This window comes from Nannospalax galili, unplaced genomic scaffold (genome assembly GCF_000622305.1).
Source record: "Nannospalax galili isolate Female #2095 unplaced genomic scaffold, S.galili_v1.0 scaffold811, whole genome shotgun sequence".
NCBI classification, from domain to species: Eukaryota; Metazoa; Chordata; class Mammalia; order Rodentia; family Spalacidae; genus Nannospalax; species Nannospalax galili.
Genome location: NW_008329150.1, coordinates 166971 through 181194, shown reverse-complemented (window position 1 = coordinate 181194; position 14224 = coordinate 166971). Strand labels below are relative to the sequence as shown.

Below are 14224 nucleotides of genomic sequence, written 5' to 3'. Positions count from 1 at the left end.
TGACCCTGCTTTAAATGCTGGCCCTGGGGTGTGACTTGCACACATGGTCCCTTCCCTCATGGGGGCCCTGATTCTTTATCTGTAATAGGGGACTAATCTCAGCACTTCCTTGTAGGGTTGTTAGGAGGAGTCTATGGCGTAATGTACGTAATGTGTATAGCATGGAACCTGGTATGCAGTGGGGCTTGGTGGCCACTTCTCCCCCAGCATGGCCTGGGGTGCAGGGCATGACATCCTCAGCTAAGCTCTCACAGTCCCTGCTCTAAACATGGAAGGAGAGGGCTGGGGCCTCTGGAGTTAGCTCAAGAGCTGTCATTAGCTGCAGATAACCCAGGTTTCTTTCCCTTGGCCCAAGGGAGCTCTGGACTGATGCCTGGTATAGTCCTGCTCTGGTGTAGCCACATCCACCACATGGGGCCTCTTCCTTCCCCACACCCCTGCAGAACTGCCTTTGTTGCTGAAACCCCCACTCAGGAAAACAGCCTAAGGACCCCTCCACAGGATTTTGGGCCTGAGTCTACCCACCCACTTATCAAGTCTCCCCAAGCCTATGAATGCCTCCTGCTAGCCCTACCTACCATGGGACACCCAGCAACAAGTAGGGAGGGTTTCTGCTCCCTGACTTCATTGTCATCAGCATCAAGCCCGTGCTCAAGTTCCCCAGTTGTGCTAGATTCAGCATGCATGTTTGCACCAAGGGGGCCAGCATGCCTGCATGCAGCATGGGAGCCAGAGGACCTGGCTTCCTGTCCTGCCTCGTGGGCAGGCGCCTGAGCATGTTCCATAAACATGTGGTGTGGCACATCTTGGAATGACTTATTCGTGTGTATCCATTTATCTGTCTACATGTGTGCTGGTATGTTGGTCTGTCTTGTCTCCCTTGTAGCCAGGAAGCCCTGAACCACGTGCCATCTGGGAAGGTGATAGTCAACGAGACCAGTCCAGCCTAATCTGGGGTTCCTAGTCCTGCTCCAGGAGTCTTCCGGCCTGCAGCCCATGCCAAGGAGGGAGAACTGGATATTGGGGGGTGGGGTCTGAGGGGCAGGGAACTGGGGCAAAGCAGGCCCAGCTAGTAGAGTAAAAGATTCTGTGCTGTGCTGGAAGGCAGGAGGTCCTTCTTCTGCTGTCCCTGTGATTGTGGGCAAGGCCTCCACCCCTCTGTGCACCTTCACTGACCTGGAAGACTTGGGGTTGGACTGATGACTCCTAGCCACCCCTGAGGCTCTGAGGACTGTGACTTAAGCTGTGGTGATAGGAGCCTGTGTATCAGGCCCCCTGAATTCACTGGTGAAGGCAGCTGTGGCCACAGCCTAGGCTACAGGCCCTCATCTGATCCCAGGGTATACTGCTGAAGGGCAAGAGGAGAAGCCATGCCAGGCAGTGGCCCCAACGAGAGGATGACATGGCCTGGCCCTGCCCTCCCCACGCCCCCCACAACCCGCCCTCTCTCCTCAGCCCCAGGGACACTGCCCATCCCACCGCTCACCAGGACCCGCAGCCTCATGGCCATGTCCTTGCCAGGGAGTAGACGGGCCTCTGCTGGATCCCGCAGGTGAGTCTCTCCCTTACCCAGAGCCTGGGCTTCAGGGGGTAAGAGGGGCTGGGTCTCTCTCTCTCCACCTGCTGTACACTTGTAGTGTGCCTTTGAGCAAATTATGCCTCAGTTTTTCCATCTTTAAAATAGACTAGCTAACCCATGCTACCTCTAGGCACTATATAAGGGCCCAAATGACACAGCAGATAGAACAGTTATCTGAAGGGTCCCATCAGCACTGGCCTGTCATTACTGTCCTTATAGTATTCTTCCTTTGACTGTGACCCCGTGAGTCCCTCCCCCAGTTGCCACTCCTATCTGCCCCATTCTTCCCGCCTCTGTCTTGGTTCATGCATGGGGATCCTTCCTGGGCTGAGAGACTCTGGAAGTTGAAGACCCTTGGTAAGGGCACATGGGGCCTACCATTTCTCCACAGCCCTGTCTAGCCTCTGCTCTTGTTCCTGGGGAGCCAGGAGGATTCCCTTCCTTCTGGTTTCCATCTTGATTTCCACTGTCTGTTCTGTCACCCCTGTCTGTGTGTGTGTCCCCTACCACTGCTTTGACCCTGCGATGATGCTGAAGTGGGGGCACTTTGGGCCGTAGCGGCCTGGCAGTGTTCACCCAGTGCCCACAACTGCCTGCCAGCCAGAATGAGCAGCTGCCTCTTCTCCCCGCCTCCAGGCGCACCTCTCCACCGGTGAGCGTGCGGGACGCCTACGGCACCTCTTCCCTCAGCAGCAGCAGCAACTCTGGCTCCTGCAAGGGCAGTGACAGCAGCCCCACACCGAGGTAACCAGCTCCTCCTTCCAGCCTGACCTGGCTGCCTGGGAACCTGGTGCCCAGGGGACGGTGAGAGCAGTGCCATGTTACGACCACCCCAACACCAGTGTACTCACTGGCCATGTGACCTGGAACAGGTCACTTCTCCCCGTTGAGCCTCAGTTCCTCTCTGTAAGATAGCCATGAGCCAATGCAGTGACTTAAGCCCACCTCAGGTGAGATTCCAGGACAGGGAGCTCGTGAAGCAGCAGAGATGTCACCTCTTCTGCACCATCCTTGTGGGCATCCCAGGGTGGCTCCTTTAAGTCATTGGGTCAACAAGGAAGGAAGAAGACAGCAAAGAACAAAGCTCTGAGAAGGAATACCTTCCTTATAAAATTTGCCTATGCTTCACTGGCTAGAACTAGGTCATGTGACTAGCTACCCATCCCGCTAATACAGTTAGTGTACAGTGCTTCCTCAGACAAAGAGGGATTCTATGGAAAAGGCAAGGTGGATGTGGAACATTTGTCTCAGGCACTGTGTGTGACCGAACTGGTGAAATGTGCACAGATGTGGCATGTACTACATGTGCTAAGTTATGGTCTAGGTACAACTAACTGAGCTCTGAGACACAGGGCCACAGTGGAGAAGCAGGTAGAGAGGTGCTGTGGGTCCTTGAAGACCAGTAGAGTCAGGATGCTGGTGTGGCATCCTGTTTCCTAAGTGTTGAAATCCAAGCTGGTGGTGAGCAAATATGTGGAGATGTGAGTTGACCTGCACTCAGCCTGTACACCCTGGACCACCAGTGAGGCTTGAGGGTTGTAGGCAAGAGTAGACGGGGATGTGTCCTGACTGCAATCCCACCTCCCTACAGGTCATGTCTTGCCCCTCTTAGCAGAGAGATGCCTCTGTGTGCAGTGATGTCCAGAGCTCCTAAAGCCACAGATGTCAGGGTTTCCCACCAAGGTGTGGATGATGGGTGATAGGCGTGTGCAGGACCTATGCCCAGCATCTGGCATCTCACCAACTCCAGAGCCTGAGGGACATCAGTAATGTGTTGACTTACGTTTTGAAAAACACATAATTGGCAACCTCAATACTTTTCTGTTCGTAACAGAGTTCTGTAACATCTCGTATCTGAGGCCCCTGAGACAGTGCCAATTCCCACGCTGAACACCTGCAGAAGTCCTGTTGCCCACCAACAGGGGCTGCTGCCCCTGGGGAGGAGGACACAATGATCCCTGAGCACCTTACTGTATAGCCAGGCTACCTCTTCTAAAAGATATGAATTATCACATTTCTCTCTTCTTGGATTTTTTTTAAAATTTAACGAAGATAGAGCTAGTGACTAAACATGTGTTAAATGTTATATTGAAAGAAAAATACTCATGAAAGCAAATGAGGAAAGTCAGAGCCCTCACTTCCCTCTAATCCTCCGGCCTTACTAGTTTAATATGGGCTCCTCTACCCCTGTCACATGCCAGGCTTGGGGCTCTTGATACTCATAAGTCTCTGTCCTGCCAAATCCCTTGCAGGGCAAGAGGACAGTTACAGAACTGGAATTGGGAACACTGTGGCTTGCTTCTCTTTTGGAAAGAGAGATCCTAGACCAGAGTGGGAAAGCCCAGGCACCCACCCATGCCATCCCTGCCCCTTACCAAGCAGAAGAGCATGCTGTGTGGCCTGGCTTCCATTCCTATTGCCACCTTCTCTCTAACATTTACAATCTACAATAAACATTATATAGCATCCATGAACTGTAAACCTGCCTTAAACCTTGCTGCTTCCACAATGGGCATCCACAGGGCCTGTTTCAGCCCCCATGTAATGTCTGTGCTGAGCCTAAGCATCCCTGTCTCCTAAGGGAGTGGAATGGGACAGCCACAGACCCTGCTCTCCATTGTGTGGGAGTTCTCCCAAGGTTTGAAGCCAAGATTCAAGCAAGCTTCTTAGGAACAGAACCAGTAGCCAGGAAGCTGTGGGCGGAACCGTCTGCGCTGTAGTCTGTTGTAGAACCAGAGAGTTCTTCTTCCTAGGAAAGCCTTGGCCAATCCTTTGCCCAGACCCCACTGGTCTCAGAGTGGAGTCTCCTCCACAGTGGTATGGTTAGGTGTGGTATGCACATACTACATCAAGTATCCCTGTGCTGGGAGCAGAGCACATCCAGCCTATAGGTCTGCACTCAGCAGGTGTCAACTTGTGTGTTCGCCCAAGCCCCTGAGTACAGATGTGTCAACATGACTGATATCCTAGCCCAAGTGATTGCTTTTGAGGGCAGCAGGATAATGGTGTGCATACACACCCATGGCATGAAGGTGCACATGGACTGGATTTCCTCAGAGGAAGGAGTGGCTGGGGCTTCCCACCACTCCTAGTGTGCCTGCCTGTAGTGTACACCTACCTGCATGTCTGTACCTAAGGGTTGGTGCAGACAGAGTTCATCATGCATGGAGACACCATGACTCCACACACGTGTCTGCTCTCCCCACCCTTGCCCCTGGGCTAGGGGGGATCTCAGCTGCAGGGAGGAGAACTTCTCTTTCCCCAGAAGATATCACTTCCTCTGTAGGTGAGTCCTTATCCTCCATGCCCTCCCAGAGCCTGCTTTCACTCCCTGCCTCCAGCCCTTATACTCATCCTCTGGGTTAGGGATGGGCAGCCTGGGCTATGGGAGCCACTGGGACTGTGTGGAAGCTTGGTGAGCCAGCTTTTCTGATGCCAGTGCCTATCAGAAGGACAAAGGCTTCTTTATACTCTGTTTCATTGAGGGCATACTCACACCTCATGGTATGTTCCCGTTCCCTTAAGCAGAGGAGCCTTGAGTCCCTCATCCTGGTCTTCATTCAGAAGTGCTTCATTAAACCCACCTCCCAGAAAGCTGGTGTCCTTGTGCCACACCCACATGGGCTGTGCTGGAGGTGGCTTAAAGCCATCTGGTGACATGGGCTGAAGATAGTTAGGCTGGAGTCCCCTGCTCTCTGGCCCAGCACTGCACCTTTCTTGTCCTCTCTCCCCCAACCCCTGATGGGCGTCCCCTTACAGGCGCTCCATGAAGTACACACTATGCAGTGACAACCATGGCATCAAGCCCCCCACTCCAGAGCAGTACCTGACTCCACTGCAGCAGAAGGAGGTGTGCATCCGGCACCTGAAGGCCCGGCTCAAGGACACGCAGGACCGGCTCCAGGACCGGTAAGCTGCAGCTGGGGAAGGAGGGATGGGTCTTACTGTCATCTACCTGTACTCCTCTCAGTAAAGCCTCAGTTGAGCCAATTTGAAGCACCTCCAGCCCCTATTCCTTTTGGCTGCTTCAGGCAGCTACTTGGGGCTGGCAGGGAGGGTTCTCTGTAAGGATTGTACTGTCAGCCGCCCTCCTGCTACAGACCTCTCCCAGCCATAGCCTTGCAGCACCTTCTAATGCTTCTTATTCCCTGGCTACTGTCTTCCCAGGAAACCGGACCACAGAGTGTCTCTCCCTGGCCTCCTTATCTCTGGAGGTTGGAAATAGCCCTTTAACCTTCCCTTGCCTCCACACAGTGAGGCACTGGGCCTCTTAGACCACAAGATCAGGCCTAGAAGCCTTCTTCCGTATCTACTTCCTTCCTATAGATGATACAAGATCAGGAGATGCTGTAACCAAGCCCTGGGGATTTCCTGGAAGCTCAAGCCCAGCTGTGCTGATTCTTGGGGACCTTAGAGTAACAGTGCTGACCCTCCTATTGGTTTCAGCTTTAACAACCATACTTCAAGGCTGGGCATTACGGTTCACATCACCCAAGTACTCAGAAGTCTGAGGCAGGAGGATTGTGAGCTTGAGGACAGCCTGACCTACATAGTGAGGCCCTGTCTCAAGCAACAACAACAAAAGTCATACAGTTACAATGGGTAATTCTCATCACCTGAACCAGTCTCCTCTGGACTGTGTCTTTTGTAAGCTAGACAAGGCTGTGCTGGACACGAGGGCTCAAGGCAGGCATCACTACTGTGTTCTTTCTTTTCTTCTATAGCAGCGTTACATAGTACCCCATTTAAGTAATCCACATTCCATATAATTGGTCTATCTAAAGTATGTAATTAGATGGCTTGTGGTGTCTTCCCAGAATGATGTAATCATTGCCATGACCCAATTCTACTTTTTTTTTCAAATGTTTTATTATTTGAGTATATTGCCTGCATGTATGTAAGTGCATCCATGTCGTGCAATGCCTGTAGAGGTCAGGAGAGGGCATTGAATTCCCCTGGAACTGAAGCTACAGACCATTATTAGCCACCATGTAGGTGCTGGGAATTGAACCTAGATCCTCTGCCAGAGCAGCCAGTGCTCTTAACCACTGAGCCATCTCCCCAACCCCTCCAATTCTACTTTTTTAAAATCACCCTGTTCTGTTAGCAGTCATTCTCTGTCTTTTCCAGCCACCTAGCCCCTGACAACCATGGGTCTTCCTGTCTCTGTATCTGTGTTCTCTGGATGTTTCATAATACAATATGTGTAACTGTGTCTTTCTTCACCAAGCCCCTGCCAAGTGCCAACCTAGTTTAGATTTGCTGTGATTTCAGAGAATGGAAGGTTTTAGGTCCCTGCCATCTTTGAGCTAGGATTTCTACTTCTGGCCACCCAGAATCTGATTGTCTTTCTGTACTGATGTCCACAAGAAGCCAGTAGCCAGTCTCCCAGCGTTGTCTCTGGGCTAGCTCAGTGGCATGTAGACCATCTATCTGTGTTGTTTGGCATCTTGTGGGTTCCCTCACTCACCCTATCCCTAGCCACACTGTCTGTTACCCTTACAGATCCTTCCTTACTCTTCACTCTGCCGTTATTTCACACCCGTACTTCCTGTACTAGCCTACCTCCTACTCCTCGGATACCGTGTGCTCTGACAAACCCCTCTGTGCTTCTGGATACTGCCCCGACCCTTTCAGGTGTCTTTCTCACATCTTGCTTCCTTGCCAACTCCTTCATTTACTTCAACTGTAATCCCTACAGTGCACAAGGCCTGCTCAGGACTGGGAAACCATTGCTTCCTGATGTCTAGACAACTCCAAGGAGGTCAAGGGGCAGCTAAGCTGAGCATGCCCAGTTCCTTCTTCTAGGGCAGGCATGAGTAAGAAGTGTAGGAAGAGCCCCATCCTAAGACCGGAGGAATAAGAGCAGGTACCCACACCTGTTGGTCCTGTCATTGCCACTAAGTAGCTCCAGTCACTGCCCTCCCACACACACCTACTGCTGGTCAGTCCCTTCCAGAAGATGTTGCTGCTGACTTCCAGGGCTACTGTGGCCTTTCAGTCCCTTTGGCACATTCTTCAGGTTCCTGGGCCCATTTCAGAATGGAATTTCCAGTCTAATTTTAGGAAATACATGGTCCCTCTGTGGTACAGACACTCCCCTAGGCTCATGAACCTCCCTCCCACCCCTGCCCCACTGCCAGTGGCCATGATGTTGGTACTTATTCACGTGAGCTGGACTTCCAGCTGAGACCACTTGTGACTCAGGGCTGACAAGGTTCTAGAGGAAGAATGCCCAGGGAGAGTGTTAAGCCTCAGGGAGTGTCCTCTTTACACTGCTTGCAGTCAGTGTCCCCTGACACTGGGTCTCACCCTGATTTTCCCTCTAGACTCCATGGTATATTCTGCTAACCACCTCCCTCTCTTGCACCCCCTCAGATAACTCAGGGATTCGAAGAAGCCTCAGCATTTCTGGGGAGGTGATCTGCCTGCTAGCACGTCCCTTTTCCTATCAGTAGCTGTGCGTGTCTCATCCATCTTTTCAGCCTCTCCTCTTGGTAATAAATACAAAGAAGCTTCAGCTCCCCCACCAATACCAAAAGCCACCATTTCTCATTTCCTCTCTCCCTCTCTCTCTCTCTCTCCCTCTCTCTCTCTCGCTCTCTCTCTCTCTCCCCTCCCCCCTCCCTCTCCCTCTCCCTCTCCTTCTTCTCTCCTCTCTCCTCTCTCAGAATCCCTGCAAGTGTCCCTCCACTTAAAGTGGTCACAACCTACTTTAGTAGGAAGTCATATTGCTGTCTAGTGTTTGCTCTTTTGCGTTACAAATTTATTGTTTTCAAGGCAGTAAGCTTTCAATTTAGAATCTTGGTACAGTCTCCTTTGTAGATTATGTAAAGGGCTCAGCTTAATGAGTGAGATGGTGCCATGGCTCTCTCTTCTTCCTCTCAGTGGGGCCTCTCCTGTCTTGACCCTGGCCCCACCTATCCTTTCTGCTTCCCTTTGGAGTGGAAGAAAGGAGAAGAGGCATCAAATCCTCTGCTTCTTGTCTGTAGCTTTGAGCCACTCCAGGGCAGGGCCATCTGTGCTTGGTGATGCCTCCTTGCCTCCCTGTGGTGGCAGTGACAGGTCAGGAAGACAGGCTGTGAGCGAGTGTGTTTCCTTTGCTGGCAGGGACACAGAGATTGATGACCTGAAGACGCAGCTGTCACGCATGCAAGAGGACTGGATCGAGGAGGAGTGCCATCGTGTGGAGGCCCAGCTGGCGCTGAAGGAGGCCCGCAAGGAGATTAAACAGCTCAAGCAGGTCATCGACACAGTCAAGAACAACCTGATCGACAAGGACAAGGGGCTGCAGAAGTACTTTGTGGACATCAACATCCAGAACAAGAAGCTAGAGACCCTGTTGCACAGCATGGAGGTGGCCCAAAATGGCACGGCCAAGGAGGAGGGCACTGGGGAGTCAGCCGGTGGGTCCCCTGCACGTTCCCTCACCCGCAGTTCCACCTACACTAAGCTGAGTGACCCGGCCGTCTGTGGTGACCGCCAGCCTGGTGATCCCTCCAGCACTTCTGCTGAGGATGGAGCTGATAGTGGTTTTGTGGCTGCCGATGACACACTGAGCCGGACGGATGCCCTGGAGGCCAGCAGCCTGCTGTCATCGGGGGTGGACTGTGGTCTTGAGGAGGCCTCACTGCACAGCTCCTTCAACCTTGGCCCCCACTTCCCTGCCAGCAACACCTATGAGAAGCTGCTGTGTGGCATGGAGGCTGGCGTGCAGGCCAGCTGCATGCAGGAGCGGGCTATCCAGACAGACTTCGTGCAGTACCAGCCTGACCTGGACACCATCCTGGAGAAAGTGGGCCAGGCTCAGGTGTGTGGGACAGTGTCCAAGGACAGGCACTCAGAGCTGCATCCCCACCCCTCAGGGCCCAGAGACCCCAACTCAGCAGTGGTGGTGACAGTGGGTGACGAGCTTGAGGCCCCAGAGCCCATCACTTGTGGGCCCTCTACACACCAGCCTGCAGCCAACTCCAATCCAGGGTTGCCAGTCAGCGTGGTGTGTCCTGTGGAAGAAGAGGAGGAGGCAGCCACCACTGAAAAGGAGCCCAAGAGCTACTGGAGCCGCCACTACATCGTGGATCTGCTGGCTGTGGTGGTGCCAGCTGTGCCCACGGTGGCCTGGCTCTGCCGCTCCCAGCGGCGCCAGGGCCAGCCCATTTACAATATCAGCTCCCTGCTGCGGGGCTGCTGCACCGTGGCCTTGCACTCCATCCGCAGGATCAGCTGCCGTTCGCTAAGCCAGCCGGACTCCAGCTCAGGGGGTGGCTCCCAACTCTGAGGATGCCGTCTGTGCAGTTCTCCACTGAGGCAGCCTGACCATTGATTGTAGGATGCCAGTCACTCTCCCCTCACAGATCCCCTCACAGATTCCCCATGGCATCATCTTATTTATTTACTTTCGGGTTTGGAATAGTTTTCCTCCCAGATATTAACAGTGTCAGGGATTTGGAAATGTATCACAGAACTTCAAGAGAGAAAAGGTAAGGGAGGCCAACTGAAGAGGGAGAAGCTGGTGAGAGCCTCCCCACCCGACCCCTCTTGTCCACCCAGCCTTCAGATAAGGTGGGCCCTGCTCAGGGAGTCTGGCTGTATTGATCTGGGGACCCTCCCTTTCCCTCACTGTTCCTTCTAGCACCCTGCCAACTCCATGCCTTTTCTCCCAAACCACCCCTTATCCCCTCCTCAGGCTCCTGGACCAGTATTACCTCCTCAAATGGAGGCAGCCAGGAGGAGTGCAGAGAACCCACCTGAGCAGGGTCTGGATCCCTGGGGCCTGCAGAAGCTCTAGCCTTCCCCTCCTTCCCCTTGGGATATAGACGTGCAGAACAGCCGGAAGGAGGGGCAGAGGGCAGGGTGGGTTCTGTGTATGTCTGTCTGTCTTTCAGGCCCTTTACACACTCTGTTTTCCACTTGGCTTCTAGGTGTGTCTGATCTTTGTTAGACCTCCACTCCCCTACCCCCACCCTGACCCACTCATCCTGGGATTGGGAGCCCTTGCCCAAGCCCCAGCTGCCATTGGGAGAATCTGCCAGCACAGAGGAGGCAGGGCCAGCAGCTCCAAGGGCCTCTACCTTCTGAGATGAGTCCACCTCATCTGCAGCCTGGAGATGCCAGAGACTGGACCCCAAAACCCTCAGCAAGCTTGGAAAGACAGAGACCACTTGGCCCGGGCTCCTCTGGCCATTGGCCCAATCTCTGCTTTGCACTAGGTTCCCTGGGCTTGGTACCTGCCCATCTCAGGACCTCCAGTAGGTGGCTGCTTGCTTTCTGGGATCAGAGCTCTTGAATCTCTGACCCAACTGTACCTAAAGGAAGGTGGCCATCTGGATGAATCTCCAGATGGGGTTCTGAAGCCACAGCAACTATCTTGTCTATGCCAAAGCAGGGTGCCCTGGGTATGTTTCCTAGGCAGGGTATGCCAGGTACGTGAGAGCCTGCCTACTCTGCTCCTGGCCCAGGCCCAGTCAGCCTGGAAAGATAACCTGACCCCCACTTCCCACCTCTTCTACAGAAGGGGTTATAGCTACCTGGTTGGCCCACCTACTCAACAGAGGTTAGGCCCCACCTTTAAGGAGTTGGTGGAACCCTGTGTCTCGCCCTCTGGCATAGGGGCCTCTCTGGTTCTTTGCCAAGGTTGCTCACCCTTACTCTGCTGCTCCGACGGCCACTACCTGACTCATGGGTTCAGCCCCTCCACTCTGTGCCCTTTCTGAGGGGCACCTGCATGCACTGGGAGTGGGCAGCCAGCCTAGCCATCGGGGCAAGAACCCTCTATCATGCGCTTTGTGCCTCCAAAGCTCCCCCACCTCGGTTGGGGCCTCAGACCAGCCATCCTTGGTGGAGTACCCCTACCCGAGCTGAACCAAACCAGAATGTCTGAGACCTGGCTGGGGCTGCCCCACAGGACACTGGGGTGGTGCCATGGAGAGGCAGGGGACAAAACTGATCCAAAGCCAAGCCAGGACTGGCCACGGACCCAGCCTCCTACACCGTGCACTCACATGAAGCTGCATAGTGTCTCCTTAGCAACAAAGCTTTGCTGAGAAAATAAATGTATGAACTATATTTGACAACATGAAATGAATATATTTTTCACCACTGGCATTTAGTCCAAGTTCACAGCCCTCTGCTCCTGTCGCTGTCTTGCTGTCTGGGCCTTCTTGTTGTGTCTTGTGTTTTTGTGGACCTGGGCAGGGATGGGCCTGTGGTCTACTTTGTCCCTGCTGCTGGAGAAGCCATTGTGAAGGGTCCAAGCCTGTGGAGACAGTGAGTGGGGCTGGCCACCACTCTCTGCCCCTGCTCTGGTCCCAGATCTGCCTGTGGTCATCAGGGGATCTAGCCTGCAGTGAGAGTCCTCTTTAGTGAGTTCCGGTGAGTGAGACTATCCAGGCACTGCTTCTGGCCAGTGGAGGGAGCAGCTCAACACCCAGCTCTGGGACAGACCCTGGGCCCCTTGCAGGCTGGAGGTACTGGATTGAATCCTGGGTGTGCATGAGCTCAGAAGTCCCACATCTATGCAAAGGGGCTGTAATGCCTGCATGGCTCCAAGAAATGGGCCTGGAAGTAGACATACTACAGCAGCCTGCTGGTTCTGGATCTGGAAGAGGAGGCTGAGAGAGCAAGGCTCTGCCTTAGATGCTTATCCCCAAAGCTCCCTTCTCTTCCACTTGTGCCCCATCATGGGCTGCAACCTACCCTCTTGCCCTTGGCTCCTGGAGCAGAAATCTTTAGGGCTTCTCTCTGCCTCCAGTTGCAGCTGATAAGATCCTGAGGAAGTGTCCTCAGAAACCGCCTTCTATTGCTACTGGTCCCTTAGAGCCTAGTAGCTGGAAACAGTGGCTTCTTAGTTCTGAGGCCAGGGCTACAGCACCCTGCTGCCCCTCTATCGGGACCTAGGTAGGACTTCTGAACAGAGCCAGCCTTGAGCAGAGTTCATGGCAAATGTTTCCAAGCGGGTAGCATACATACCTAGCTTTTCCCTGAGACATCATTCTATTTGTTACCTGCATAAACATCTGACAGTAAATCCAGGCCTACTGAGGAGCCTCTGCCCAGAGAACTCACTACTCCCTGTGACCTAGGCAACAAAGCAAACAGGACAAGGTGCACTCTCACATTAGGCCATCCCCTTGACAGAGAATGCAGGGTACACAGGAGGGAGGCAGTGAGGAATCTTGACTCTCATCTCCTGTCTTATTGTTCAGACAGAGTTGCACCTGTAGCAGACAGCTCTGAATTAAAGCATGAACACTCAGTGAGCCCCCTCAGCCTGGTGTCTTTGTATTGTGTCATTTCTCTAAATGTGTTGGGGTGGGTGGGAGACTCATACGGTGGCACCCAGCACAGACAGAACCAGCTATTGGCTGGTTTAGCCCCTTCAGGCTCCGCTGCATAGGGATGGAGTCTCTGCCCAGCCAGAGTCAGACACAGGGTATAGAACTAACTCCCTGTCTCTGACGTCGGATTTTTGCAGCTGCATAAACAGCCATGGTCATTCAACAAGGGTCCCAGAGCCAGTACAGAGTTCCCTCTACCATCCCTGCCACCCCATAACCACACAGCCCCAATTCCAGCATTCCCATCTCAGACTGGCAGGCAGCCCACAATGCAAAGGTTCCACTGTTCTCAGAGGCAGCACACAGAGGCCTTGGACTCACCACTGTTCAAAATCAAAGCAGCCCTGGCATGTCATGAGACTAAGGACTCTGGAACTTCCAATAACTTTCAAGGATGGGACTGTGTTTAAAATACAATCTTTATTCATGAGACAGTAAAGGGGTCTAACTAATCTACATACAATCTGTGACAGAGTGAAAAAAGGCAAAGAGCATGCTCACAAAGAATGAATGCCTTTCTCAAGTCGTGGTTGATTTCCCGGTAGAGGCAAAACTCTGCAAAAGGACCCAGCTGCAACGCAGACATTCTGTTTCGCCTAAATGCCCAGCATCTACAATGCACAGAACCAGCTGCCTGTGCCCTGCCAGTGCTTTAGCCCAGTTAGGAGTCTGAGGCACTCAAAAGCTCTACACAGGGCACAGCAAACTCATCCTGAAGCCATCCACCAGGGACACACCCCCCACAATACCCCAGTCCCAGGCAGCAGGCCAGCTGCAACCTGTCATTTGAGGACTGCTATCCTTCCTGGCCAGATGGCAGGGGGCCTGGGCTGTTTTCCTGTGGCTTCAGATGTCTGGGATGGAGTGGTCCATGGTGTGGTGGAGCAGCAGCGGGGACAACCTAGATATGACAACAATGACTGGCTAAAACTGGCAGCCGTTTCTCCCTCCATCCACCCTAGCCGTACACCACATGGTGGCTACTCCAGTTCCCACTTCTAAGGATGTCAAGTCACCAGAAGCCACCAGCCACCTTGAAACGGAAGGGAAGCAAGAATGGCCTGAGCTCTGGGTCAGCATGGTGGGGAAGTGGAAAGGAAGCAGAGGATGGGGAGGTGGAGAGGAAGCAGAGGGAGGGGAGGTCGAGAGGAAGCAGAGGATGGGGAGGTGGAGAGGAAGCAGAGGGTAGAGGAGGTGGAGAGGAAGCAGAGGGTGGGGAGGCGGAGAGGAAGCAGAGGGCGGGGAGTGGAGAGGAAGCAGAGGGCGGGGAGGTCGAGAGGAAGCAGAGGGAGGGGAGGGCGAGAGGAAG

The 14224-nt window shown here is 53.5% G+C and overlaps 2 protein-coding genes across 11 annotated transcripts in view; one reads left to right on the top strand and one right to left on the bottom strand.

The window, feature by feature from the left end:
• The window catches only part of Snph (syntaphilin), a 42593-nt gene extending 29760 nt beyond the window's left edge, over window positions 1-12833 (top strand). For 2 of the 10 annotated variants that reach the window (XM_008834301.3, XM_008834272.3), the window contains 4 exons: window positions 1456-1552; window positions 2216-2323; window positions 5339-5488; window positions 8690-12833. In XM_008834301.3, coding sequence (XP_008832523.1) covers window positions 1503-1552; window positions 2216-2323; window positions 5339-5488; window positions 8690-9857 — 1476 coding nt within the window. In that variant the 5' untranslated portion in view covers window positions 1456-1502 and the 3' untranslated portion in view covers window positions 9858-12833. Of the gene's footprint in view, window positions 1-886; window positions 1553-2116; window positions 2384-5338; window positions 5489-8689 lie in introns of those variants that run through there. The other 8 variants (XM_008834292.2, XM_008834244.3, XM_029564070.1 and 5 more) reach the window with 5 other exon arrangements.
• Window positions 12834-13045: 212 nt separating this feature from the next.
• Sdcbp2 (syndecan binding protein 2) overlaps window positions 13046-14224 on the bottom strand; it is a 10821-nt gene continuing 9642 nt past the window's right edge. Inside the window, exon 8 of the mRNA XM_008834314.3 lies at window positions 13046-13816. Within this exon, the coding sequence (XP_008832536.2) occupies window positions 13762-13816 (55 nt within the window). The 3' untranslated portion in view covers window positions 13046-13761. The remainder of the gene's footprint in view (window positions 13817-14224) is intronic.